Source organism: Martes martes (assembly GCF_963455335.1).
Source record: "Martes martes genome assembly, chromosome: 7".
Lineage (NCBI taxonomy): Eukaryota > Metazoa > Chordata > Mammalia > Carnivora > Mustelidae > Martes > Martes martes.
Window position 1 is genome coordinate 3,733,998 of NC_137894.1, and position 26,622 is coordinate 3,760,619.

Here is a 26,622-nt window from a genome sequence, read left to right on the forward strand (position 1 = left end):
TTCCCACTGAGTGATCAGTTATGGTCAGTGTATATTCCTAATCCTTTAAGTATTGAGGCATAAGGGTTTACATCCATTTACCTGTGAAAAGTTTTATGGAGCCTTAATTTATATTCATCTGCTCAGCTACAAAAGAAGGAAAATGTGATTTAAAAAAAAATACATATGTATGACCTCTTCATTTTTAACATATCATTGAGCCCCTGCTGTGTTCTGGGGACTGAGACATCTTTGCTGGAATGATAGCTGTGGTTTGATACCGACCAAATACTGAGTGTGTAGACCATTACAGAATGCAATTTTTTTAAGATAAAATTTTCTTAGATGTGTAATACTGGGTAATTTAAGCATATTTAATGTCTTCATTGATTTTTGCTGTATTGGCATCCTTCTTTTTATTTGAATTTTGTGATTATTCGTGCTCATTATTATGAATATCAGTTATTGTATAGTGAAGCCCTCGGGTCTCTGAAGTGGTTTTTTGTTTGTGTGCTTTTATTTTGTTTTTAACGATTTATTTATTAATTTATTTTGGAGCGGGGAGGTGGTGAGTGCAGAGCAGAGGGGCGGAGGGAGCCGGAGAGAATCCTCAAGCCAGACTCCCCACTGAGCGCAGAGCCTGACTCAGGGCTCGAATCCCATGACCCTGAGCTCTTGACCTGAGTTGAAGCCAAGGGTTGGATGCCCAACCGGCTGAGCCACCCAGCTGCCCCTGTGTTTGTTTTTTAATCTTCCTCTTTGCATGAAAGACTCTTGACTCTAGTGCTTTTCAGACACCTGCATCTACTTCCCAGATTTCCTCTCTTCTCAGCCCCTGTTTGTGGGCAGCTGTTATTTCACTCTAGTCTGCTGGCCTCTAAGGCACCCTCTCTGGACTTCTGCTTCTGGTCTACTGTAGAGAAGCTGAGTTGACCTTTTTTTTTTTTTAATTTTGCCTCTGATAAAAGGAGAAGGATTCCAAGGGAAGGCCTGAGTTCCAGGCATGACATTTATACTTGGACATCAGATAGGGAGTTCAGACTCAAGATGTCCCGGATTAAACTCCAGATCACACCTCTCACCATCCCTCAAAACCTCCTTCACAGGCTTTCCCATCTCAGTCGATGCCCCTGTCATCCGTCCGTTGCGTAGACTCTCAAGTCGGGAATGATCCTTGACCCCTCTCCGTCACCCTCTATATTCAGTCTGTGAGGACATCACACTGAGTCATCCTTCCGAATGCATCCCGAAGCCGATCGTTTTCACTTCTTCCTGCTGGTCCTGGCCATCATTACCTCTGACCTGGCTCAGAGCAGGAGCCTGCTAACTGATCTCGTTTCCACTCTGCCTCCACTAGAGTCTCTTCTCAACACAGCTGCCAGCGTGGTCCTTTTACAACATAAAATGTCACAGCCCCCAATCCTCAGGGGTTTGGTTTCCCTTCCCATGCAGAGTAAAAGCTAAATGATTATCCCTCATTGCTCCCCATTTGTGGCCTCATCACTGACCACTTTTTTCCCTCTTGCTCACTGCAGTCTGGCCACACTGGCCTCCTGGTTGGTCCTCACAATTGCCAGGCACACGTTCATATGTGGGCCTTTGCACAGGCAGTCCTGGTACTCCTGGCTAGGCCTCTGTTTGGCTGACTCCACCCCCCGCCCCCCAGACCCCAGATCAAGTCTTACTAGCTCACTTGAGCCACCCAAGCCATCCTATTTTAAACTGTACTTACGGTTCCCCTTACTCTGCTCTTGTCCTACACTTGTCATCTAATATAATAATGTTAACCCCCATTAGAATATAAGTGCCATGAAGGCAGATTTGCTCAGTGATGTATCTTCAGCATCTAGAACAGTGCCTGACACATAAAGAGTACCTAATGGGGAGTATTTGGGGAATGGGTAAATGGTTATCTGTAGACTTTGTGAATTTATGAATGTTACTAATTTGAAGCCATTTTCTCTGACTGACTTACTGTTAATCTTACTCTGGATATTGGGGTTTGCTTGATAAATGGCACAGATGCACAAAGAGATACTACACCTGAGTTTCCATGTATGATAAGGAGTTGTTAACCTTATAACAATTTTTTTTAAAGAAAACTTTGCTGTTTAATTCCTTTCATTCTTCAGTGTTTTTCTATATAGAGTCTATAGTTTTAAGTCTCTAGACTGTTTTTTATTGAAATTTGAAAACTTAACGTAAGCCTGTCTGTTGGTATTGTTTTGTTAAAGAGCAAAATATTCCTAATTTGCTTTATTTTTGTATTTTACTTGTAGACACGCTCTGTGCAGTTCTCGAGAGAGACACACTTAGTATTAGAGAAAGTCGACTTTTCGGAGCTGTTGTGAGATGGGCAGAAGCGGAATGTCAAAGACAACAGTTGCCCGTGACTTTTGGAAATAAACAGAAAGTTCTAGGAAAAGCACTGTCTTTGATCCGGTTTCCACTAATGACCATTGAGGAGTTTGCAGCAGGTAGGGCTACACCCTGGCCAGAATCTGTGTGCAACTAGCTGTCCGCCAGCCTTCGTGTGCTGGAAGAGAAGCATCTGGTGTTTAGGAGTTCTAGCCCCATGATAGATGAGTGTGAGTGTGTGTGATTTCATTTACTTTTCCTGAGAGCCCTTCAAGATAACATTATACGTTATTTATTTTGATATGTGCATTGGGTTCTTTTTCTCCCCCTCTGAGTGGAGTTTCAGGTAGACAACAAGGTGTTTCTGTTCTACAAGGCCATGTGCTCACCACAGTGTAGCCACCCGTCTGTCACCACGCAGCACTATGACAGCGGCATTGACTGCATTCCCTGTGCTGAGCCTTTTGTTCCTGTGACTTCATCCCATAACTAGAAGCCTGCACTCCCACTCTCCTTCACGCATTTTGCGCGTCCCCCCCTCCCTGCCTGCCCCTCTGGCAACCACCAGTTTGTTCTCTGTATTTATGGGTCTGATCCTGCCTTTTTTGTTTATCCATTTGTTTTTATTTTGTTTATTTTGGTTTTTTTTAGGTTCCACATGTATGAGTGAATATAGGTTATGTTTTTAAAATACTATGAATATATATAAAAATCCTATTTTTATAGATTAGAGAACTGAACCTGAGAGGTATTAAGTGCCTTGCTCAAGGTTATAATTATAGATCTTTCTGATTCTTAAGATCAATGCTGCCTTTTTTTTTTTTAAGATTTTATTTATTAGAGGGAGAAAGAACATGGGAGAGAGAAAAAGCAAGCAAATATGAACAAGGGAGGGGTGGGGGGCAGGAGGGGCAGAGGGAGAGGGAGAAGCAAGGCTCCCCACTGAGCAGGGAGCCCACACTCGGGACTCGATCCCAGGACCCCAGGATCATGACCTGAGCCGAAGGCAGACACTTAACTGACTGAGCCACCCAGGTGTCCCTGATCGATGCTTATGATGTAAAATCAGAGAGACCCAGGGGTGCCTGGGTGGCTTAAGTGTCTGCCTTCAGCTCAGGTCATGATCTCTGGGTCCTGAGATCAAGCCCGGATTAGGGCTTCCTGCTTAGTGAGGAGTCTGCTGCTCTCTCTCTCAAAGAAATAAATATCTTATTAATACGGGGTGCCTGGGTGGCTCAGTGGGTTAAGCCTCTGCCTTCAGCTCAGGTCTTGATCTCAGGGTCCTGGGATCGAGTCCCGCATCGGGCTCCCTGCTCAGCGGGAGCCTGCCTCCCTCTCCCCCTCTGCCTGCCTCTCTGACTACTTGTGATCTCTCTCACTGTCAAATAACTAAAATCTAAAATAAAATTAAAAAAAAAGAGAAATACCTTATAAATAAATAAATATGTATATATGTATGTATGTATGTGTATATATATGCATATATGTGTGGTTTTGAATCTTCGTTCTATGACCCATTCTCCTTATCCATATTGACATTGAGTATTATCTGCTTTTAAGTCATGGCCAGATTCATTTAAAGGAAAAAGGAAATCTCATTATTGTTTAAAACTATATTTTTATTTACTAGCCATTTGTATTTTTTCTTAACATTTGTGACTTCTGTTTTTTCTGTTGGGTGTTCCAATTTTTCTTGTTGATTTATCATAAATGTTCTGATTTTCTCCGAATTTGTTTTTGTTGGAATCAATGTTTTTTCTTTCTACAGACTTTTTTATTGAGGTATAATAGCCACATAATAAAGTGAACACACCTGCAGAACCACACTTGATATCAGTTTATCATTTATTACCAGTACCCGAGAAGCCTTCATCATGGTCCTCCAGGTCCCTGCTCTCCCTCCCAAAGGAGGGGCCTGTAAATTAGTTTTGTCTGTTTTTGAACTTTTTTACTTTTTATTTTAAACACCTGGTGCTTACCACCCTAAATGCACTCCTTAATCCCCATCACCTGTTTGTCCTGCCTTTCCTCTGGTAACCATCAGTTCTGAGGGTATGTTTTTTTGGTTTGTCTCTTTCTTTTATTTATCCCCTATGATCATTTGTTTTGTTTCTTAAATTCCACATGTGAGTGAAATCGTCAGGTAATTGTCTTTTCTGACTGACTTCACTTAGCATTATACTCTCTAGCTCCATCAAGGTCATTGCAAATGGAAAGATTTCATTCTTTTTTATGGCTGTCATATTCCTCTGTGTGTGTGTGTGTGTGTGTGTACATGTGCGTGCGTGCATGCGTGTGCACACACGCACATGCACCACATTGTCTGTATCCATTCATCAGTTTATGGTCTCTGGGGTGCTTGTGTGTCTCGGCTGTTGTAGGTAATGTTCCTGCACACACCGGGTGCGTCTGTCCATTTGAGTCAGTGGTGTTTTGTTTTTTTTTTTAAGATTTTATTTATTTATTTGACAGATAGAGATTGCAAGTAGGCAGAGAGGCAGGCAGAGAGAGAGGAGGAAGCAGGCTCCCCGCTGAGCAGAGAGCCTGATGTGGGGCTCGATCCCAGAACTCTGGGATCATGACCTGAGCCGGAGGCAGAGGCTTTAACCCACTGAGCCACCCAGGCGCCCCTTGAGTCAGTGGTTTTTATTCTTTGGGTAAATACCCAGTTAGTGTGATTTGCTGGACTGTAGGGGAGTTCTATTTTTAACTTTTTGAGGAGCCTTCATACTGTTTTCCGGAGTGGTTGTATCAGTTTGCCCACCAGCAGTGCCAGAGGGCTCCCCTTTCTCCACATCCTCGCAGATATTTATTTCTTTGAGAGAGAGAGAAAGCACGTGCACACAGGCAGTGGGGTGGCGGGGAGAGAGAGAGCAGCAGACTCCTCCCTAAGTTAACATCAGAAGCGTTGATCACGGGCACCTGGGTGGCTCAGTCAGTTAATGCTCTCTCTTGCTCACTCTCTCAAATTAATAAATAAAATCTTTGAAACAGAAAAAGCCTGTTTATTTTTGTTTGTTTGCTAGTCTTTTTTTTTTTTTTTAAGATTTTTATTTATTTGTGAGAGAGAGAGACAGACAGACAGAGTGAGAGAGCATGAGAGGAGAGTTCAGAGGGAGAAGCAGACTCCCCACGGAGCTGGGAGCCTGACGTGGGACTTGATCCCAGGGCTCCGGGATCATTACCTGAGCTGAAGGCAGTCGCTTAACCCACTGAGCCACCCAAGCACCCCTGTTTGCTAGTCATTTTAAGACTGAAAATACAGGGGCTCCTGGGTGGCTCAGTGGGTTAAGCCGCTACCTTCCGCTCAGGTCGTGATCTCAGGGTCCTGGGATCGAGTCCCACATCGGGCTCTCTGCTTGGCGGGGAGTCTGCTTCCCTCTCTCTCTCTGTCTGCCTCTCTGCCTACTTGTGATCTCTGTCTGTCAAATAAATAAATAAAAAATCTTAAAAAAAAAAAAGTGAAAATACATAAGTGAAATTTCAAACATAAGTGAAGTCATATGGTATTTGTTTTTGTTTGACTTATTTCACTTAGTGTAATGCCCTCTAGCTCCATCCATGTTGTTGCGGATGGCGAGATTCATTCTTTCTTTACCGCTGAGTAGTGTTCCCTTGTAATATACACGGCATCTTCTTTATCTTTTTGTCTGTCGATAGTACTTGGGTTGCTTCTCTGTCTTGGCTTTTGATAAATAGAAAATCTTAATTTTAATGAAATTCATTTATCAATCTTTTTCTTTAGTAAGGTGAAAGCTTTCTGTGTCTTTAAGAAATTTGCCAGCCTCAAGGTTATTAAGATACTCTCTTAAGTTCTCTTAAAGAAGTTTTAATGTTTCACATTTAACATTTAGATCTGTAAATCAATTGGATTTTTGGTTTTTTTGTATTGTTTTCTCACACATGTATATGGTTTGAGGTAGAAGTTAAGGTTCATTTTCCCCCCATGTGACTATGTATTAAAAAACTACCCTTGCCCCATATATTGCAGGGCCAACTTTTTTGTAAATCAGGTGATTTTGTTTGAATTAATCTGTTTCTGGAGTGTGTGCTCTGTTCCACTGTTATATTTGTTTATTCTTGTACCAGTTCTACATAGTTTTACACCGGATCTTGAAATCTGGTGGTGAAAATTCTCCAGCTTTATTCTTCTTCAAGATTATGTTGTCTATTTTTTGTCTTTTTGCATTTTTGTATAAATAAATTTTTTACTCAGCTTGTCAATTTCCACCCCCCCCCCAAAATCATGGGATTTTGATTGGAATTGTGTTGAATCTGTAGATTGGTGTGGAGATAATTGACATTTTTATAATATTACTTGTCACTAATACTTATAATATTTTATAATATTTCTTGTCTGCTGAGAGTTTTATCATTTATCAGCTGCTTCTCTTCTTTTCAGATAGTGATAGAATAGTTCCCTCCTTTATTTTTGCTTTTTCAAATATGGAATTGACTTTATTAAGCAATGCATGAGTTGGGCAGCATCCCGTCTAGCAAGCAGAGAGATGCTCTGCCATATTTTCTTAATATTGTGAACTCCACTTGTTTTTCCAAATTAAACCTACTTTGGATTCCTTATATAAGCCAGACTTAGTTGTCATTCTTTATCCTATGTTACCAAATCCAATTTACTAAACATTTTAGAAAATATATTTTATTTATTTATTTGACAGAGAGAGATCACAAGTAGACAGAGAGGCAGGCAGAGGGGTGGGGGAAGCAGGCTCCCTGCTGAGCAGAGAGCCCGATGCGGGGCTTGATCCCAGGACCCCGAGATCATGACCTGAGCTGAAGGCAGAGGCTTAACCCACTGAGCCACCCAGGCACCCCTAATTTGCTAAACTTTTAAAAATATGTTTATGACTACTTCATGAGAGAAATTAGTCTATAATTTTCCTTTCTTGGAATGAAATTGTGGAATTTTGATTACCAAGTTTCTACTGGTTGCATACAAAAGTTATGGATGTTTCTTTTTTCAGTGTTCAAGAGTTTGTGTAAGATTGGTGGTTTTTTCCCTTAAGTGTTTAGGAAAATTCACCAGTGAGGATCTAGAGTTCTTTGTGGAAGATTTTGTTTGTTTGTTGTTGTTTTTAAAGATTTGTTTATTTATTAGAGAGGGAGCGTGATTAACACTTACGTTCCACTAGAGTAACCTCAAATGCATTTAGAAATCTTTGAGTACCTAACCAGAATTTCTCTACCTCTCTGTTACTTTACGTCCTCTAGATTTGAATTCACGTTATCATGTGAAGTATTAGAGGGTTAGGAATCCAGGCACTTTCCCTGAGGCTCTGTCTTTCTCTCTTGCAGGTCCCGCTCAGTCTGGGATTCTGTCCGACCGCGAAGTGGTCAGTCTCTTTCTTCATTTCACCGTCAATCCTAAGCCCCGGGTGGAATACATCGACCGGCCACGGTGCTGCCTGCGGGGCAAGGAGTGCTGCATCAACAGGTTCCAGCAGGTGGAGAGCCGCTGGGGCTACAGCGGGACCAGCGACCGCATCAGGTAGCTGCCTCGTGCAGGGGCCGGCGCGCGGCTCCGGCTGCAGGAGATCGCTGACCGGGTTTTGTTTGAGACTGTGTGTGATCCGCGGTCCACAGTCGGGGAGGTACAGCCGTCTCCTCGCTGGACCGTGACTGCGAGGACCTCTCAGGAAACGAGTGAAGGTAGAAAGGTTTGGGGCGGGCTTATGCGGCCTGGGCTCTGTTCGGACGGCCACTGCTGGGCAGCCGGCTCCGCACCTTCATTAAACAAACCCTTGCTCTTAGGGCGTCTAGCCTGAGCGTTCCCTTTGCACGGGAGGTCACAAAAGCTTGAATGGGAAAAAAAAATGAAAGAGTCCTGAAAGACGCGTGGATATAAACCTGTTGAGGAATTTATCTTTGCTCTGTTGTTTTCTTTAGGTTAAATATCAAAATAGAGTAAGTACCAGTTTTTGTAAAATGGATTTTTACTTAGGTGATGGCACTTTAGTATTAAACGAGGAACTAATAAGAAGTTTGTTAAAACATAGAATTCTGAGGGGGAGGACTCATAATTATTGGGTGAAAATGGAAATAAATGCATTTGTGGACTACTTAATAATCATTCACAATGAGAGTATTATAAAGGAAAATTTATGAGATGAGGCCAAAGTGTCACACAAAAGGACAGTAATAATAACCTTCTTTTAATAAATAAAATTAGGGTTGAAATAAATAATTTTAAGCATTCAGCTCAAGTAGCTAGGAAATGAGTAGCAAAAAAATAGAAAGGAGAAGGGAAATGGAAAAATGTAGAAATTAATGAATTTAAAACAGTAGAATTAAGAAATCCATAAGCTGGTTTCTTAAAAAAATCAAAATAAATAAGCTTCAAAAATAGTAAAGGAAGAAAACATACATTTAGGAATAATACTGGGGATATACTATAATCATATACTAAGGCAGTTTTTATTTTACTTCTGAGTTTACTCTGTGCTAATAAATTGAACATCTCGATGGAATGGATCATTTTATAGGCAAATATAAATTATCAGAATTGACTGGAGAAGAAAGCCTGAATAGACCAGTTACCAATGGAAGGAATTAAAAGTTATCAAAGAACTGTCCCTTCACAAGGTGGTTTTTACAGGTGAGTTTTATCAAACCTTCAAGGAACAGGTCATTTCCTTGAGGCTTAAAAGAAGAAAGTACTTCTTGGTTAATTATTAAAAGAAACATAACCCTTATACAGGAGTCTGATGAGACAAAAACATTTCTACGTTAGTCTCATTGCTCCAGAAGAACTTCTGCATAAGATACCAGTGTCTTGAATCTAGCAATACCTCAGAAAAACCAGTACTGTATGAGCTAACAGGGTTTATGTGAAGATTGAAAAAAATGGCTCAGTATTAGGAAATACATTAAATACCCATTCACCACAGTAGCAGACCAAAGAAAAAAAGGAATATGATTGTTTCAGTAGATGTCAGAAAGACTTGATAAAATCTCACCTTCATTCCAGATGTAACTGTTCATAGACTTGGTCTAGAAAAATTCTTTCACATGATAGACTGTCAAAACCTCAAGAGAGCAATGCTAGCCAGCCTTGCTGTGTTTCACCAGTATTCTTATAATTCTGGGTGATGGGATTTTTTTATGATTGTCATAAAGAGTAAGGAAATTAGAGCCTTGAATGCTGGAAAGGAAGAAGTCTTTTTCATTATTTGCAGATGACATTATCTACGTTAGTACCAATTCTTTTTTATAATAAAATATTTTATATTCCCTCTTTACTAAACTAATGAAATTCATAGACCATATGCTTCACACATTGCTTTTAATTGCCATGATGACCCAGTTGTAATGGAGCAGTAACCATAACTGAGATCAAGTAAAAGCCGTGCTTCAGTGTGTGGGCACTGGGCAGACGGAAGCAGGCAGTGCGCGTGCGCACCAGCGTGCTGAGACCACTACGCTGGCGGGGGACAGGTGTAGCATCCTGATGTGTCAAAAACCAGGAGCAGTGTTGCTGCCAATCATGTCATTTTTTTAAAGGTTTCAAATAAAACAAAATACAGTCAATCCTATTTATTTCGTTTCCAGTTTTGCGACTCGCTGACTCGCTAAAACTTATTCATACTCCCCAGATCAGTACTTGCGGTGCTTTCTTAAGGCACAGGCGAGTTTTTCGGGGCTGGGGGACTGTGTTCCTATGTGAGGTCACACAGGGAGATGCTCTGTGCCTTCTTTTCTCTATCCTGTGCGAACAGAGATAGGAGAGGGCAGTGCAGGGTCTGCAGGCGTGCAGGACAGGCTCTGGGCCATGTGCACCCTAACTCTGCACCTGTTGGTGGGGGACCTCAGGCAAGTCAGGGAACACTTCTGAACCTTTGTTTTCTCTTTTGTAAAATAAAGAAAATGGAATATACTACGATGAGCTGTTTTTAGGATTATAACCCTTGTGAGGGGGGTGTGTGTGTGTGTGTGTGTGTATACACATATTCCCCCCAGGAGCAATGGTTTAGTATTTGTGCAACTTTATAGAATATGATTACTACAAATATGAGAATTGACTATATAATGTTTCTGCTCTATATTGATCACCTCTTGTAAAGGTCAGTGAATATTAAAATTTTCATAAAAAATCTTTGGTTTGTGTTGAAGCACTGTGTGATGCTAGGGACTTAGGGACCCCGCTTTGCAAAGAGAACAGAGGGCTGGTTTTAATGCCCTAATTCCTTCCTTTGCACAGACATGACACATCCTCTCTGCAGAAGTCATCTTGCTTTATAACAACGACAACAAAAAAATGTTTGGTTTGTAAATAAGGTAGAATTAGGTTGAACTCATGTAGTTATAAATGAGTTTTTCACCTGCATGAATTCTGATAGGACACTTGAAAGTTGATTGGGATTCTTTGTTTTGGGAGAGTGTCCTAACCATTGCAGTTAATCTGGTGCCCCTGGCTCCCTGCCAGTGTTGGCCCTACACCTTGGTGCAAACAGAGCTTGTCCTTCTTGAGGACTGGACTCATTTCGAGAACAAGGGATCCATCTGGATAACCCCAGGATCAGTAAAAATCTGTTGGAACCAGTGAAAGAGAATAGTGGCACTTGTGAAAGGTGTATGCAAAAACCAGTGACGTTCCTGCGTGTCCTCAGAATTCAGCTACAGAGATGGGCGGTGGCAAGGGTTGAGTGTGCTCAGTGCCACTCAACTGCACACTTAAAAAATGGCCGAGATGGTATGTTTTGTTGTGTACTTCGCCACCATAAAAAGATAAAATTTGAAAAATATTTAGATTTTCAGTTAAAATATTAAATAAAAAACATATCACTTACAGTGACAACATAAAGGAGCAGGAATAAATCATAAGAAACACACAGTCGAGTACCTTTATGAAAAACTGGAGAACTTGGGCTGGAATCCGCGTCTTTCCAGATTAACCCTGTGTGTGCAGTTCCTTTCAGAAGTCGCGTGTGTTTGGTTCAGAGGAGTGGTTTGCAAAACTAAATGTTTCTCTCTTTAAAAGAGCAGCATGGATCGAATGTGAGAAGTATTATAATGTTAAAATAAGTGTTGTATGGAACACACTAGAGAGTTCAGAAACCAGCCTAACATAGATGAGCATTTAGAATATAAGGGAGGAAATTCAGAAAGGGAAGAAAGGATTAACCTCTGGGAAGATCAAGTTAGATCCTTTCTGATCCCATCTAGCACTGTCTGTATAAAGTTAAATTTTAACATTAAAAAATCATGATAGTGCTAGAGGAGATGAATGTTACAGTGGGGTGAGATAGGCTTCTTTGAACTTGGCGGAGATCATAGAATTTGACTACAGATAATACAGCATTTTTACTTCCAAAGCCACCATGAAGTTAATAAATAAATGACAAACAGGATACTTTCCGTAATGGATGTTTACTGACAAAGCACAGCTATATAACATGGCCTTTCAAATCCACATGAAAAAGACACTCATCAGCAGAGAAAATGGGAAAAGAACATGAGTATTTCATTAAAGAGAAAATCCAGTAACGGTAACCATATGAGCAAATGTTTTAACTCATTAGTAATCAAAGAAATATAAATAGAATTTGTCAGTCATCAGTTTCTCAGTGGCACAAAGACATGAAAACAGTCAGGACTGCTGAGCGTGAGATAGAATCAATCTTTGTTCCCTATGGGGTGGAAAGTGTGCTAGTCTTCCCGGGAAGCAATTTGATAATGTTTATCTAAAGCCTTAAGAATATGCCTTTCATTTTCCTTAGCAATTCTACTTCTAGGAATTTATACTAGGGACATAATTAAGGCCCTGCAAGATTATTCATGATGGCACTGTTGTATAATAACAAAATTGGGAGTAACCTAGATTATCCAACAATGAGAAATTAGTTAAATGTAGTGGACCTGTTCAGCCTTTTAAACGAAAAGTTGCAAAATACGTGTGTGTGTGTGTGTATGTTCCGAGATGATTTTTTAAAGCAACATGTTCATAGAAAACAAGTCTTACTTTCCCATTGTTAGAAAACAGAACCAAAAGTCTGGAAAGAGAATGCACCAAAGGATAAATGGGGCCTCTCTCTGGGTCGTAGATTTAGTGATGCTTTAAAATTGTCTTTGTTCAGCTGCATTTTCTAATTTTTTTTTTACACAGAATATATTACCTTGTTTTTTTTTTTTTAAGATTTTATTTATTTATTTGATGGAGAAAGACACAGCGAGAGAGGGAACACCAGCAGGGGGAGTAGGAGGGGGCAAAGCAGGCTTCCTGCCGAGCAGGGAGCCTCATGAGGGGCTCTATCCCAGGATGCTGGGATCATGGCCTGAGCCGAAGGCAGATGCTTAACAACTGAGCCACCCAAGCACCCCTACATTTTTAAAATAAGAAAAAAACCCGTGTTATAAACAATATATTTAAAACTCTTGAGGCGGTCCTCGCCCTGGACTATAGTGGGTAAGAGCAAAGGCGTTTCGGCCCAAGCAGGCCTGCAGCTGTGTCCCAGCTATGCCACACTTTGTGACCCAGCAAGTTAATTTCTCTAAACCTCAGTTTCTTCAACTGTCAACACTGAGGATAATAAAAACAGTCCTGTGTTACTGAGTTTATAGAGCTATTATAATGATTAAAGGAAATAATCAATGTAAAATTTCAAAGCCCTGCACCTGGCCGGGGAAGGACTCGGTGTATGGGAGTAGTGAGCACTGACGTTGCTACAGAAGAGGCTGAGGGGCCCTGCTTTATGTCACCGATGACCGCTGATCATAGGGTCTTTCAGGGCTGTTTGTACTTCCTGTCAGTTTTTGTACATTCATAAAATGAAGTAAGGTGGGTCCATTTTTTAACTGTTAAGACCGAACTGGACTTGGTAATTGTTGTCAGAGATCTCATTCCGATCTGCCTCCGTCAATCGGGTCCTGACCCCGCGCTGCACCTCCGTGTTCTGGGAACAGCAGCCACTTCCATCACGGCTCTGAGCCCGACCTGGAATTACCAACTGAGTCCTTTGCTTACTTGCCTGTTACTGGCGTCCTCTGTTAGGCTACAGGTGTGGTGTGGGTAGACGCGCTTGCTGACCAGTTTCCCTGGTGCCAGGCCCGGTGCCCAAGTCTGACAGGCCCTGAGTAAGTGTTCATCAAGCCGAGAAGTTTTCTAGTTCGGGCCGCTGGGCTTCAGGCCTGATGGCTCACACATTTGTGTTTGTGAAGGAGATGGGCACACATATTTGAACTAATGCATCATTAAAAATATCATTACAGTAAAAGTGGATGTTTCACTGTCAGAAATGTGCAGTACAGAACACAAATTCTACTTAAGTTTGCATTAAGTTAAAATTTACTCTAGAAAGAGTTTTTAGGTAAACAGATAACACCTCCAAGGATATCACATATATGACAGTTTCCCTTTTTATGAGCAATATTAGTTACTCCAGGTAACACTTAGAAGTTTTATTAGCCTTCAGAATATGAATATTTACTGAATTATGTGTATTATTTTATATTTTATTTCATTCTCAGGTTCACAGTTAATAGAAGAATCTCTATAGTCGGATTTGGTTTATACGGATCTATTCATGGTCCCACGGATTATCAAGTGAATATACAGGTACACTTCCTTCCTCACTATATAATCAAAATATAACAAACGTATTTTTACAGTAAGATCTCATTTTGACAAAAATCCAGATTTCGATATAATTATCAAAGGCATCAGAAAGCCTAGAAAGTTCTCTTTCACAACTGATCAAGAATGGTTTCAAAGAATTGGGGTCCTAGGGTCTTTCCTAGAAGCATTAGCATCGAAGGAGCTCTCCTTTCTGCAGGAAGCACTTCTGTGGGTCGTTCCTGCTGTGCGATTGTCTTAAAACACCCACCGGTTTTTTCCGTGGCACTTTGAACTCCAGGACTTGAAACTGTTTAATTTCTCAGAACTACGATGAACACCTTCTGATTTCTGATTGTCTGACTAGACCCTGCCTCGTGTTTTAGATCTTCTCCACCTCAGTTCTTAAGCTGGAAGAAAGTTAAATACCTTTCGCATTCCCTTCCAGTAAACCAGTGTTCTCCTGCTGTCGTGATCACACCAGTTAGTAAAATTGTTTTCGAAACACATCTACGCTAGACTTATATTTACTGCGCATGTGTAATACTGTACTTTGATATTTTGTATAAGTTAAAACAAAAAAATAGAAATGAGAAAAGGGAGTAAACTGTTTAAAAACTTTTATCAGTAGAAAATAACTGCCTTCTCTAAAATGTTATTAATATATTAGTTTTAATAGTAAAAACCTTGGTGAACTTTGTGTGTAAAATACATCATTAGTTTTCAAAATAAGGGTCAGTTCAAACATCTGATTTGATGACAGTTGAAAAAGATGCCTCACTGCCTCACAAAGACACCTGGCATCCGATGGAAGAAGTGCATTGCTGGCTCTGCTCATGACATCGTGCTCATTGTCTAATCCTGTCTGCTGCAGTCACGTTGAACTTCAGCTGGGGCTCTCGGCTGCTGTAGTCCGTTAGGCCCCGAGTCTGGGTTTTGGCTCGGGTCGTGAGAGGGAGTCCCGTGTTGGGCTCGGTGCTCAGTGCGGGGTCTGCTGTCCCTCCTGCTCATTCTGTTTGTCTCTCAAATAACTAACTAAATAAATAAATAAATATTTAAAAAAAAATTTCAGCTGATGGGTCCCCAACTGGCTGCGTCTGAAGAGTATACACCTCTTGATTCTGGGGGCTCTGCGTTTGAGTCCCTCCTCGGGTATGGAGATGGGTCAAATAAATAAAGTAAGGAATCAGCTGATAAATTTACATTACTCATGTCATTTTGTTACTGTCACAAACCAACTAGAAGGTGACTTTTTTTTGAAAGATTTTATTTATTTGAGAGAGCGCATGAATAGGGGGAGGGGCAGAGGGAGAAGCAGACTCCGTTGAACAGGGAGCCCGTTGCGGGGCTCAATCCCAGGACACTGGGACCGTGACCCGAGCCGAAGGCAGGTGCTTAACTGACTGAGCCACCTAGGTGCCCCAGAAATGCACCCATAAAAAGAAATATTTTTAATATTTTTAACAAATACTTTCAAAACCCACTGAAATTGTTTATTTGAAAGATTTTAAAGGTCAGAAAATTTTATTTTTACCGTGTTAAGTGCAGTAAAACCACAGCTGACCTCTGAGGGGTATAAAAGCTTTTCATGGGTACCCCCTGTTTCACTTCACAAGTAGCGTTCAGATCCCGTCCCAGCAGGATCCGTGAACCCACCTTAGCAGGCTCTGTAATCTGCAGGCCCAAGAGAGGGCATCGGGGATGTAGGTCTGTTGAAATGGAAAAATATAAGAACTCTGAGTAAAATGAATAGAAGTAGGACTTGCCTTTATTTTCTTCCCAGGGGCTCACATCACACACCCTCCAAATGTAGCGGCAGGTAGACCCTCATGGGTTTGCGTCTTGGCTCCATCACCTCGAGGTGTGATGGTGGCCACATCAGGCAGCGTCTCCCAGCCTCAGTTTCCTTGTCTGCTGTGGCAGCCGTGGCGCCCGCCGTACAGCTTCTGATGGCATTCTCCCCGCAGCCTTAGGGAGAAGGCGAAGCAAGTGTTCTTCCCAGTGAACCAGTGTGACTGGGGCTCAGAGAAGTGCAGGGGTCTGCTGTGGGGGGACGCCGGCCTGCCGCGGTTTTACGTGTTGTTTTGCTTTGTTTTGTTTTTTAAAGATTTTATTTGTTTATTTGACAGAGAGAGAGCACAAGCAGGGGGAGAGGCAGGCTCCCCGGTGAGCGCCCGATGCGGGACTGAGTCCCAGGACCCCGGGATCATGACCTGAGCTGAAGGCAGTCACCCAACCGACGGAGCCACCCAGGCGCCCCGGTTTTAAGTTTTATATGGAACTGTGCGGGTCATTTAGGAAAGTACACATATTTCTAAGTGGCACATGTGGCTTGCTCGTCACACACTGACTACACTCGTGCAGCCGGCAGCCAGATCAAGGAACAGGGCCTTAGAGCGCCCCGGGGGACCCCTTGTGAGCTTTCCAGCCACCGTCCCTGCGGAGATGACCACTGCCGTGTTTTGGTCTGATGGGGGTAAACAGGCGGGTCTGCGAGCCTCGGCCTCTACGCGGCCTGTTCCCTCGCTCGGACTTTGTGTCCTGGGAGGCTCTTACTGGAGCTTTTAAGACTCTCCTCTGTGCAGCCTCACCCCTTCGCAACAGAGTAAAATTGTCCTCTGTTGAGCCGCTTCGCCCTCCGCAGGCGCGTGCTGCAGGCGCTGTGCTGAGTCGTCCCAGCGCGCAAGGCCGGTGACCGGAAGCTCCGTGAGGGGGTGTCCTTGCGGCCTGGCGCGGATTATGGAGCTAAACCGAAAACACACGATGTCCACATTTTCAATATCTGTGTACCCGAATTTCAGGTCATTTTAATCTCAGCAAATAACTTTTAGAAGAAATGCTGAGGGAATTTTCTAGTGGCAAGACACAGGCTAGCAAGGAGTAAAGGCCCATTTTCCTCAGTGTCTAAAATCCAGATGCTTGGGGCGCCTGGGTGGCTCAGTGGGTTAAAGCCTCTGCCTTCGGCTCAGGTCATGGTCTCGGGGTCCTGGGATCGAGCCCCGCATTGGACTCTCTGCTCAGCAGGGAGCCTGCTTCCTCCCTCTCTCTCTGCCTGCTTGTGATCTCTGTCTCTCTGTCAAATAAATAAACAAAATCTTTATAAATAAATAAATAAATGATAAAATCCAGATGCTCTAAAAAGCAGTCTCCCGAGCCGTGTGTCTTCTGTGGAAACCCTTCTGTCCAGAGCCCGGCCCCAGTTAGCTGGCATCCCCCTGCCCTTGACAACCTATTAGAGACTTCTCTGGGGGTTCGAGGTAAGTACAGAAGAATTACATGACAGGGACACAGTCGCTGTTCCTCAGGGCTCAGTACTCCTTTTCTGTGAACCTGGCTTCAGGTGATGTATCAGGTGTACCTTCTCTTTGAAAACTTACAGATCATTGAATATGAAAAGAAACAAACCCTGGGACAGAATGATACTGGATTCAGTTGTGATGGGACTGCTAACACATTCAGGGTCATGTTCAAAGAACCCATAGAGATCCTGCCCAATGTGTGCTACACGGCATGCGCGACACTCAAAGTAAGTCTTCCAGAATGTTCCAGAGGGTGAACTGGTGGGCTTCCTCTTGCATGTTACAGAATGGTGTTCCACAGACACTGAGAGTCCCTGACCATAAAGCTTTTAGGAAGAGGGGAAGGAAGGAGGCTGGGAGTTAAAGTGCTCTCCACTGCTTTGACAAAGAAGTGCTTCTCGGCACAGCTCTGCTCAGAAATGTTCTTCACAAGAAGTAGCCCTTTGCTTGAGTAGGAGTTTGAATGTTTGACAGAAGATAAAATAATTATTTTCTTAAAACCGTTCACTGTTGCCTAAAAGCTGACTTCTACATTCAGTATTTTTACTAATTAACTGACTTTGTAGCAAAAACTTCATTTTTCATGAAATGGCTTAGCATAAAATTTCATATGAGGATTATAATGCAATATAATAGATCATTAATCTAATTAAAGCACCACATTAAATCGAGTGCTTATGAAATGAAAATTACTAATGAACCTTTTGTTCTCATTTAGGGTCCAGACTCCCACTATGGCACAAAAGGATTGAAGAAAGTCATGCATGAGACACCTACTGCTAGCAAGACTGTTTTTTTCTTTTTCAGTTCTCCCGGCAATAATAATGGCACGTCAATAGAAGATGGACAGATACCAGAAATAATATTTTATACATAATTCAGCATTCTGGAAATTTTGGCTAAACAGTAGCGTACCATCTAGTCTCAAAGGCATAAAAAACTGGCCACAAAGATTAGTTTCAGTGTCATGAATATTTATAATATTTATAAGAAACATTTTAGTTTCTTAGAGGATATGAAGAATCTTGATTTAAGTTTGTGCATGGTTTAAAAGGAGTTTTACATTTTCTTACAACCTTAGAGGAAAAGAGAACTGGGCATAACTTTAAAAAAAATGCAGCTTTCAGCTTTACCTTGTATAATTTCATAAATCAGCTGACTCATGGTCTTTCCACAGTTTTATAGAAAGATTCTAGTTTCAGACAGCTGGTTTTGTTGTTGTTGTCGTTGTCGTTGTTGTTTTAACTGTTGTGAAGTTTAGGTGAGTTGGACTTACAGGCTTATCTATTCTGAAGGTTATATGGAATGAGACGGGTCAGTATTCCTACAGAATTCCTATTAATTCACATAACTAATTTCAGAAAAAAAAAAACTGACCTTATATTCGGAGTTTTAAAGTATCTGGTCGTTAGCATTCAGGATATTGCTAGAAGTAGGCCTAATAAATGCCCAAGAACATTCTCCATGTATTTACAAAAAAGGATATTTTATAGTAGTATATTAGTCGTGTTACGTAGTACAATTTAAAACTATAAATGGAGTTTGTACAGATTCACAATAATGTGACATAAACAGAGGATCTAAAGGTAGAGTCTAAGACTGGATTCTTTATCACTAAACTGCACCATTGTACTCCGTGTGTCTGTATGGGGGATGCCCTTGAGAATGCCCAAGGTCGAGACGGCGCTGCTGGGGGCCACCAGCTAGCCAGCATCAGTTCAGCATTGTGGGGATAATCTTACATAACAGGAAACTGAATAAAATACTGACCTTTCTAACGACTACTTTGAGATTTTAAAGATAGCCAACAGAATCACTCCTGTCACCTACACAATTCTACCCAAGAAGTAAGATATGTTTCATATTTCTGACCTCAGCTCATGTCACAGGTACAGCTGTATTAGGAGGGGATGGGGAGTATATCTGGTAGAATAACATTTGTATACTTTTTTATAAAGCAAAATTTTTATATAAATAACATTCTCTTTTTCCCTCCAAAGTAATTATCTTGCTTTAAAAAAAAAGCTTACGTGTAATTAAGTTTAAGATACGCAAATAGTTTGGGAAGATGGTTAAAAGTCAGTTCTTTTAAGTAACAACTTAAAAAGAATTAAGGTTTTCTAAATAATAGTAATTAGGATATAAAATTTTTTCATCTAAAATAGTACTTCATTTTATATTTTCAAGAAGGTAGTAAGGTGTGTTGGTGGCGGAGGTCTCAAAATTGCTGAAGAAGGGACATTTTTCTATCTCTGGTATCTTGTGGATATAAACCTCAGCTAACTGGAATATTGATGAAATGTGTGGTTCTGATTAAAGATTAACCAGCAAATACCCGATAGTAACTGTTACGGAAAGTACTTCTACCTTACGATGTATGGCATACCCTGGGTACAGTGGTTAATGTTTTTTTGACATTTGAGGCATTTCAAATGCTTTTCAAGTATGTTGCACTGAACAATGATTGTCACTGAAGGTAGCTGTAGAAGGGATAAGCAACGGAACTGTTTACTGATACGGGACATCCCCTGGAATTTTATAAATAAATATCTATTATCCTTTTAGGTTTTTGTCATTTGTCTTTTTCTTCTGAAAGTTGAGTGTAAGACACTGGGAACAAGGGTTCTAGTTGACTGAGGGTTAACCTTGTCTTTAATTTATGGAGGTAATTCAACACAAAGTAAGAGTGTCCCGCTGCTCCTTGGAGTGAGTCATTGGAACCGCGGCGGGAATCCGTGCTGCGGTCTCTCTACTGCTTGATCCTTTTTTGTGGCCTCGGGTTTTTCTCCCTTGTTCTAATCTCAGGAGGTGGGAGAATGCCTCGTCAGTCACTCTGGGACGGTGGTTTGGTGTTCATAGACACCAGCGTGGTCGCTGGGTGCTGGCTGTGCGCTGAGGAGCTCACCCGCATTCTCCTCTGCCTCCCGTCAGTATGAGGGGAGACTGTTCACGGGCAGAGATGGCATGTCTCAAGGTCGTCGGGGGGAGGCAGACCCTAAACCCAGGTCTCCTCCCCCAGCCGCAGCTCCCGAACGTCCCAGAGATGATCCACTCTTCGCTTTCGGCAGGCCCCACTGCCGTCGTCCTGGTTCAGGCCACCATCTTCCGTCTGAGCGGCAGGGTCCCCCCCCACCCCCCCAACCCGCCTCATCTCTTGCCACGTCGCCCATCAGAATGTTTCCTCTCCTCTTACACTGTGGAATCCTCAGCGCCGGGCACAAAGCAGGTGCTCCATCCAGCATGGACTGTGCTCCCTGCTATCCTTTGTTCCCAGGAGGCAAGAGAAGAGCAGCGGTAACCAGCCTTCCTCCCTGGGGAGTGGGGAGGCCACCCCTCACTACGGGATCCAAGCCGCCGCTCTCCGTCCTGGTCCTGGGCTGCTGTTCAGGACGAGGGGTCATGCTCCCGCCGGCCGGGAGGGGGCGCCCTGGGGCCGGAGCGCAGACGCGGGCCTGCGGGGCCGCTCCTGCCCGCGTGCGCAGGCGCAGAGGGATCTTCCGGCGCCGGTTCGTGTCTGCCCGGCTCCCCCGCGGGGATGCTGCGGCTGGGCTGCGGGCTGAGGCCGCTAGTGTCGGGACGCGGGCTCCGAGCCTCTGCCCGGCTCTCCTTAAGCGCCGAGATGCCCAAGAAAGCCGGTGCGACGAACAAGGCCAGTGACAAGCCCCGTGGCAGGGGGAGGGTGGGCGGCGCGCGGGAAGAGAGGCGGGGCCCGCGGCTCACGGCCCCCGAGACCGGGGCTCCTGCGGTCTTCTGCCCCCCTGTCCGGACGGCAGGGTCCCCGCAGGGCCGGCGTCCCCCGGGGTCGGAGGCCCGGGGCGGCGCCTTCCCGCGCTGGGCCGCCGGTGCGCGCCTCGCGTCCTCGCCCCCCGCGTGCGCACCGTCCGCGCACCTGCCGCCCCGCTGCGGAGTTCGGCCGCAGCTTCCGTCGCTGGGCAGGCCTTCGGGGCCGCGGCAGGCCCTTCCTGACCCCACACACTCTTCCCGCCTCGTTGCGCACAGCAGTTTGTCAGCTCGTGCTGCCGGAGGCGCAAGGACGAGTAAGAAGCGGTTCCTGCGCCTGGGGTTGGGGACCAGCACTGGGGTGTGCGAGCCAGAGCCCCGTCTTCCCAGCGCGGGAGAAGAACACTCGGTTGGGTGGATCGGAGGGCTTCGTGCGAGAATGGGTTGGGGATGCTTGTTAAACCTTTCCAGGTGGCCAGAAATGCCCGGGCGCGACTAGCTCGTCCTGGTTTAAGAAGAAAGGGAGTCGTGGAAGGCTCGAACGTGTGGGAAAGTGCCTTATAGCCTGTGAAGTTGTAGTGTGACTGTTGTTGTCCTTTTAGGGTAAGAGCCAGAGCAAGGAGCCAGAGAGACCACTTCCTCCCTTAGGTCCTGTGGCAGTTGATCCTAAAGGTTGTGTCACCATAGCCATCCATGCCAAACCCGGGTCCAAACAAAACGCTGTCACAGGTATATGTGGACACTGGGGGCGGAGGGGGGGCCTTAAGCGGGGGAGAGGAGCCCCCCTCTGTCCTCCGTGTGCCTTGGTGAGCTGAAGGTTGATCTACAGTTGGTGTATTTCTCACATCTGCGATTAGAGGCGTCCCCGTTTTAGAATTCTAGAATCTAATGTAAAGGTGTAAATCCAGTGTCAAAAGTGAATGAATGTACCACACTTACAGCATACCAAGTTCAATGAAAAAAACCATTGTATATTTTCCCTCTTAAAAATATGGTATTTTAGGGGCACCTGGGTGGCTCAGTGGGTTAAGCCTCTGCCTTCGTCTGGGGTCATGATCTCAGGGCCCTGGGATGGAGCCCCGCATGGGGCTCTCTGCTCAGCAGGGAGCCTGCTTCCCCCTCTTCTCTCTGTCTCTGCCTGCCTCTCTGCCTACTTCTGATCTCTGTCAAATAAATAAAAAATCCTTGAAAAAATGGTATTTTAGAAAGGATACATGTAGAAAGATATGTAGCTTAGAATTATTAGTTTCTCCAATTTCAGAACTGGAGACATTGGCCAGAGAAAGAAAGAAGAGACATTTTGGTTGAGTTCAAAGACCATGGGCCCGAGGAGGAAGAGAAAACCTGGTCTCTGAGTGTCCTGGTCGTCAGCTCCTGTGTGAACTTCTTTTGAGTTAAAACAATGCAAAACTTTTCTGGGCCCAGTTCTTTCTATCTGTGGGATGGGATATTGAACTAAGAGGCTTTTAGGTGATTCCCTGGAGCCCAAAAAGGTGCCTCAGGGATCTCTTAGGTGGACACTGGGAGGCCAGCAGGCAGGGCTCCTGAGTAGCTGTGTTTTCATTTACTGTGAATGTGGGGAGTCCGGGGGAACTTGGGTGGGGGGGGGGGCAGCATTCTGGGTGGGGAAAAAGTTTGAGAACCATTGATCTGAATTATTGTGAAGGTCTTTTTCTCCTCCAAAGCTCTTTATTCCTTTTCTTTTTTTACACTTTGAAAACAAGACCTCCTCATTGGGGTGCTGGGCCTGGTTTGTCTAGTGGCTGCCTTAGCCTGTGTGGGCCGCACCCGTCGTGGCCAGCATTTTCGGAGTAGTCGCGGCTGACAGTCCGCTGTCGGCATACCGTGTGTCGTCAGGTCTTGAGATGCCAGCCACTAGAAGGTACACAAGTATTCTGTGTATCAGCGAGACAGAATCCGTGTGAACACTTTCTTTACCATCTGTTGTGAGACCCGTCTGGATACGAAAGCTACTAAAACGCGGAAAAGGGCACATCGCAGTGTGGGAATTGGTGACAGGACAGGAGGCGGCTTGTTGCGCCACTTTGTGCTTATGGATTCTGTGGCCATGTCGTTCACACGGGCACAGTGTAAGTGTGTGAAAATGCCCGCTTAACCCCACGTGGGGACCAGCTTCAGCTCACTTGCAAACCCCTTTGAGTAGACATTTCTCTCTCTCTCCGGAATAACCATGGGGGACTAGGGGCAGGTGTGCTTTATAGAGGCCATATCGACCAGGGAGGCAGGAGTTCTCTTTCAAAGCAAAGCTCTTTGGCCCAGCATGTCAAAGCATGCGTTTAAACTTAACTTTGACTCACAACTTCGCTTTATAGCCGCCGTGCCCTTGGGCAAATCTGGATTTGTTTCCCCATTTGTAAACCGGAGATCATAGTGGTATTAATATTTTCTTCATAAAGCTCTTATGAGGATTGAACAAGTTAATATTTGTGAAGCCCCTAAAACATGTTTGTGTGCCATCGGATTTGTGGATACAAGTGCTGTGTAAATGTTTAAATGCTGCATTTTAAAAACCTTAGAGGCATTTCACGTGAGCTGAATCAGTCCAGTGCTCTCATTTTCCTGACGGCGGAACCCGTGGGCTGGCTCGTTCACACGCGGCTCCCGATCCTACCTTAGGGCTCTTCATACCACTCCGGCAGTTTCCAGTTGCGTGAGGCCCAGGAAGGACTCTGGGCCCATCTTGGTCTGTAGGACGGGGAAAATGTCGATTTTCTCTGGATTTCTTTCCTCAAACGGGGGAGCCGTATTTATCATAACGTTCCCTCAGGTGTGAGTAGTTTACTTGCTCATTTCTTCACGCAGTAGTTACTGATGGAAAACCCACTCTGTGCCAGGGAAATGCAAACGCTTTTACAAAATATCCTCACTCCTTAAGGATACAGTCCGCACTGATTTCATTCCAGACGTGACAGCGGAAGCGGTGCGCGTGGCCATAGCAGCCCCCCCGTCGGAAGGAGAGGCTAATGCCGAGCTCTGTCGGTACCTTTCCAAGGTCTTGGAGCTCAGGAAGAGTGACGTGGTTTTGGATAAGGTACGTCTCTCTGGAAACGGCTTTGATGATTACACATCAGTCGTTATTTTATAAATATGGGTTCTTTCTTTTCCAAGTAATTGAAAAGCTGGGATTTTTTTTTTTTTTAACTCTCATCCATTTAATCACTAAAATCTGTGAATTCTGTGTAGTCGCCTTCATTCCTAGTGGCTTGATCCTTACTCAGACTGACCACGCTCTGTACATTTATTCCTTGGTTGTGACCATTTTGAGCATTTTCTCCTTTCTACTTGTATTCCTGTACCTGCTGTCAGATTGATCCGTCTGTCGCTTCCTTCAAGGCATCACCATGCTAAGAAATCTGAAAGGGTCCTTTAGTGACTCTATCGCATGTTTCTGGTCCACCACATTATCCTGGCTCCCTGGAGAAGCTCATTAGGAAGAGAGGAACAGATGAAGTCATTAACATCGCGGGTTTCCTCTGGGGGTGGTATCAAATCACCTGCGAGTGAGGTGTATAACACACGTTCCTGGGCGTCACTCAAGACTTACCGAAAGAGAATTTGCAGGCATGAGACTCAGCCGTGCTGCTGGTGGCTCACTCTCTGCATCCAGGTTCTCGCTGGCAGTCGGTCGTTGGTTAATAGGCTGCATCTAAAAATCTCTCCCCTCGCCACTTCCCTTGATAGCTCTCCCGCCCGTGGCAGGTCATTTCTGATTCTGTCGGTGCACATGCTCTGACATTGGCCTGAAAGGGGCTTCCCACTCCTCTACCCTAATAGATGATCCCTGCTCAGATTTTACCTTCTTTAAAGGATGTTTCAAAATGAAACTCTTGGCTCAGTTGGTTGTGGAATTGGAGCATTTGTTTTGGTGGGTTTTTGTTTTTTTTTTTTAACTTTCAGAAATGTAACAGAATAGTTCTATATTTGGAATTATTTTTATACAAAGTTTATAGAAAATTCCAATATTTGGTAATTTAAAAAATAATTTTCACTTTTAAACAAAAAAGTTACTTAAAAACACAGTATTCTACGTCTGGACTCTATTCGTTTTGGAATTTGAATGCCAGTTTTTATTACAGAGATTGATATATGAAGGTAAAAACCTTGGAGAATTGTCAACATTTGTAGTAAGGTAGACCGTAAGATACACTCATCGGTTAGACCAGGAATGCAGAACTGACAGGAGAAAGCGTTGTAGCTCAGCGGTCAGGAAGGCTGCGGCCACCGGGCAGCCCCGAGGATGCGGCCGAGCCCCGCGCTCTCTGTTCGGTGAGTCGTCCTGACACCATTTTTTCCTTTTGGTCCAGGGCGGTAAATCTCGTGAAAAAGTGGTGAAGCTGTTAGCGTCCACAACTGCAGAGGAGATCTTGGAGAAATTAAAGCAGCAAGTTGAAAAACAATAAAAGCAAGTTTAAGAAGTACGTCCTCGAGAAGCGTTTTAATTGCTATTCGTGAAGAGGCCGTTCAGTAGGAAAATATACCTCAGTGCACTGAAGAACATGAAAAAAGAATTTAAGAACAGGACTCAGAAGTAGGAATTTTAAAAGTACTGTATGTTCAGTGTAGGTTCTGACATCCAAAGAGTTTGAACACGTTAGTCCGATTTCATCGCATTACACAATGACAGAGCTAGAAGACACCTTCAGGATGACCTGTCACCCCTCTGATCCCGTGATGGGGCTTTCACCCTCCAGCAGTTCAGAGACTTGTTCGGGATCACACCATGAGGGATGGCAGCCAGAACCACGGTCCCCTGACTCCCGGCCGCGTGCAGTTTATGCCCATCGTAAATGAAGAGGTTTCCACAGCACCTCTAGGGTTCTGAGGATTGCCTTGTCTGGAGTTTACAAGTGACAGAAAAAAACCTGTCACACCGCTTTGTGGTCTGTCTTTCTATTTTAAAAGGCTTATCTATATACAAAAATGCCTTTTTTGTCTTTTGAAAACTGTGGAGCATTTTGTGAAAAACTAAGAGTTTTCAGGACTTGTAATTTACTATTAATTATTTTGGGGAAGTCACTGAATTTTTGTCCTCGTTGGATGGTGTAGTCTTCAGATCTGGTAGTTCCTGTGAATCTCCAAAGATCCTTAAAAGAAGAGGGCCTGGAAGCTACTTTCCATATTTGTAAAAGCCTATCAGGAATTTGATACATTAAAGTTTCAAAAGCTAATAATAAATGCCTTGTTTTTAAATATCCAATGCAAATTACAGTGATTTGGTCAGGTAAATAACAAATTCATTACCTTTGCTGATCAGAATCAAAGCAGTTTTGTGCTTTTGTACCTGAGAAAATATATTGGTAGACAAAATGTTTGAAAATACAAAATCCCCAAGGAGGACTAATAATAAAAATTATCTCGTACAACTTTTATTCTGTTGATAGGAACCAAGGACAAGAAGAGTCACTTGGATTACCCCAGAGCACAGCCAATACTAATGGCAGAACATGAGTTAGGCTCAACTGCCTTCTTCTCGAAGCCATTATGCCATACTGCCCCCCAAAGTGGTTTACTGTACCTGATCTCAGCTTCAGAACTTTTCCCACTCTTCTTGTACATTCCAATGTGTGCGCTAACAGCATTTCACTTATTCTTTTGTTTTTTTGTGTGTTACATGGATCACTGTTAGGATGCTTTCCTTGACAAGTAATGGAAACCCAGCTCTGTCTGGCTTACACAACA

The 26,622-nt window shown here is 43.7% G+C and overlaps 2 protein-coding genes across 2 annotated transcripts in view; both read left to right on the forward strand.

Moving 5' to 3' along the window:
* Nucleotides 1-19,766, forward strand: part of BTBD1 (BTB domain containing 1) — a 39,275-nt gene extending 19,509 nt beyond the window's left edge. The window contains exons 4-8 of the mRNA XM_080808984.1: nucleotides 2,259-2,456; nucleotides 7,651-7,843; nucleotides 13,819-13,906; nucleotides 17,283-17,429; nucleotides 17,921-19,766. Coding sequence (XP_080665110.1) covers nucleotides 2,259-2,456; nucleotides 7,651-7,843; nucleotides 13,819-13,906; nucleotides 17,283-17,429; nucleotides 17,921-18,079 — 785 coding nt within the window. The 3' untranslated portion in view covers nucleotides 18,080-19,766. The remainder of the gene's footprint in view (nucleotides 1-2,258; nucleotides 2,457-7,650; nucleotides 7,844-13,818; nucleotides 13,907-17,282; nucleotides 17,430-17,920) is intronic.
* A 918-nt stretch (nucleotides 19,767-20,684) lies between these two features.
* LOC308346404 (UPF0235 protein C15orf40 homolog) lies at nucleotides 20,685-26,143 on the forward strand. The gene is made up of 4 exons (XM_080809285.1): nucleotides 20,685-20,851; nucleotides 21,525-21,651; nucleotides 23,847-23,974; nucleotides 25,248-26,143. Exons 1-4 carry the CDS (start codon nucleotides 20,738-20,740, stop codon nucleotides 25,341-25,343), a joined length of 465 nt encoding a protein of 154 aa, XP_080665411.1. The 5' UTR covers nucleotides 20,685-20,737; the 3' UTR covers nucleotides 25,344-26,143.
* The last annotated feature ends 479 nt before the right edge of the window (nucleotides 26,144-26,622 follow it).

Coding starts and splice junctions, on each gene's coding strand:
- LOC308346404 (XM_080809285.1), top strand. CDS start 20,738: ATGCTGCGGCTGGGCTGCGGGCTGAGGCCGCTAGTGTCGGGACGCGGG. Junction 21,652..23,846: donor CAAACAAAACGCTGTCACAG/GTATATGTGGAC, acceptor ATTTCATTCCAG/ACGTGACAGCGGAAGCGGTG. Junction 23,975..25,247: donor GTGACGTGGTTTTGGATAAG/GTACGTCTCTCT, acceptor CTTTTGGTCCAG/GGCGGTAAATCTCGTGAAAA.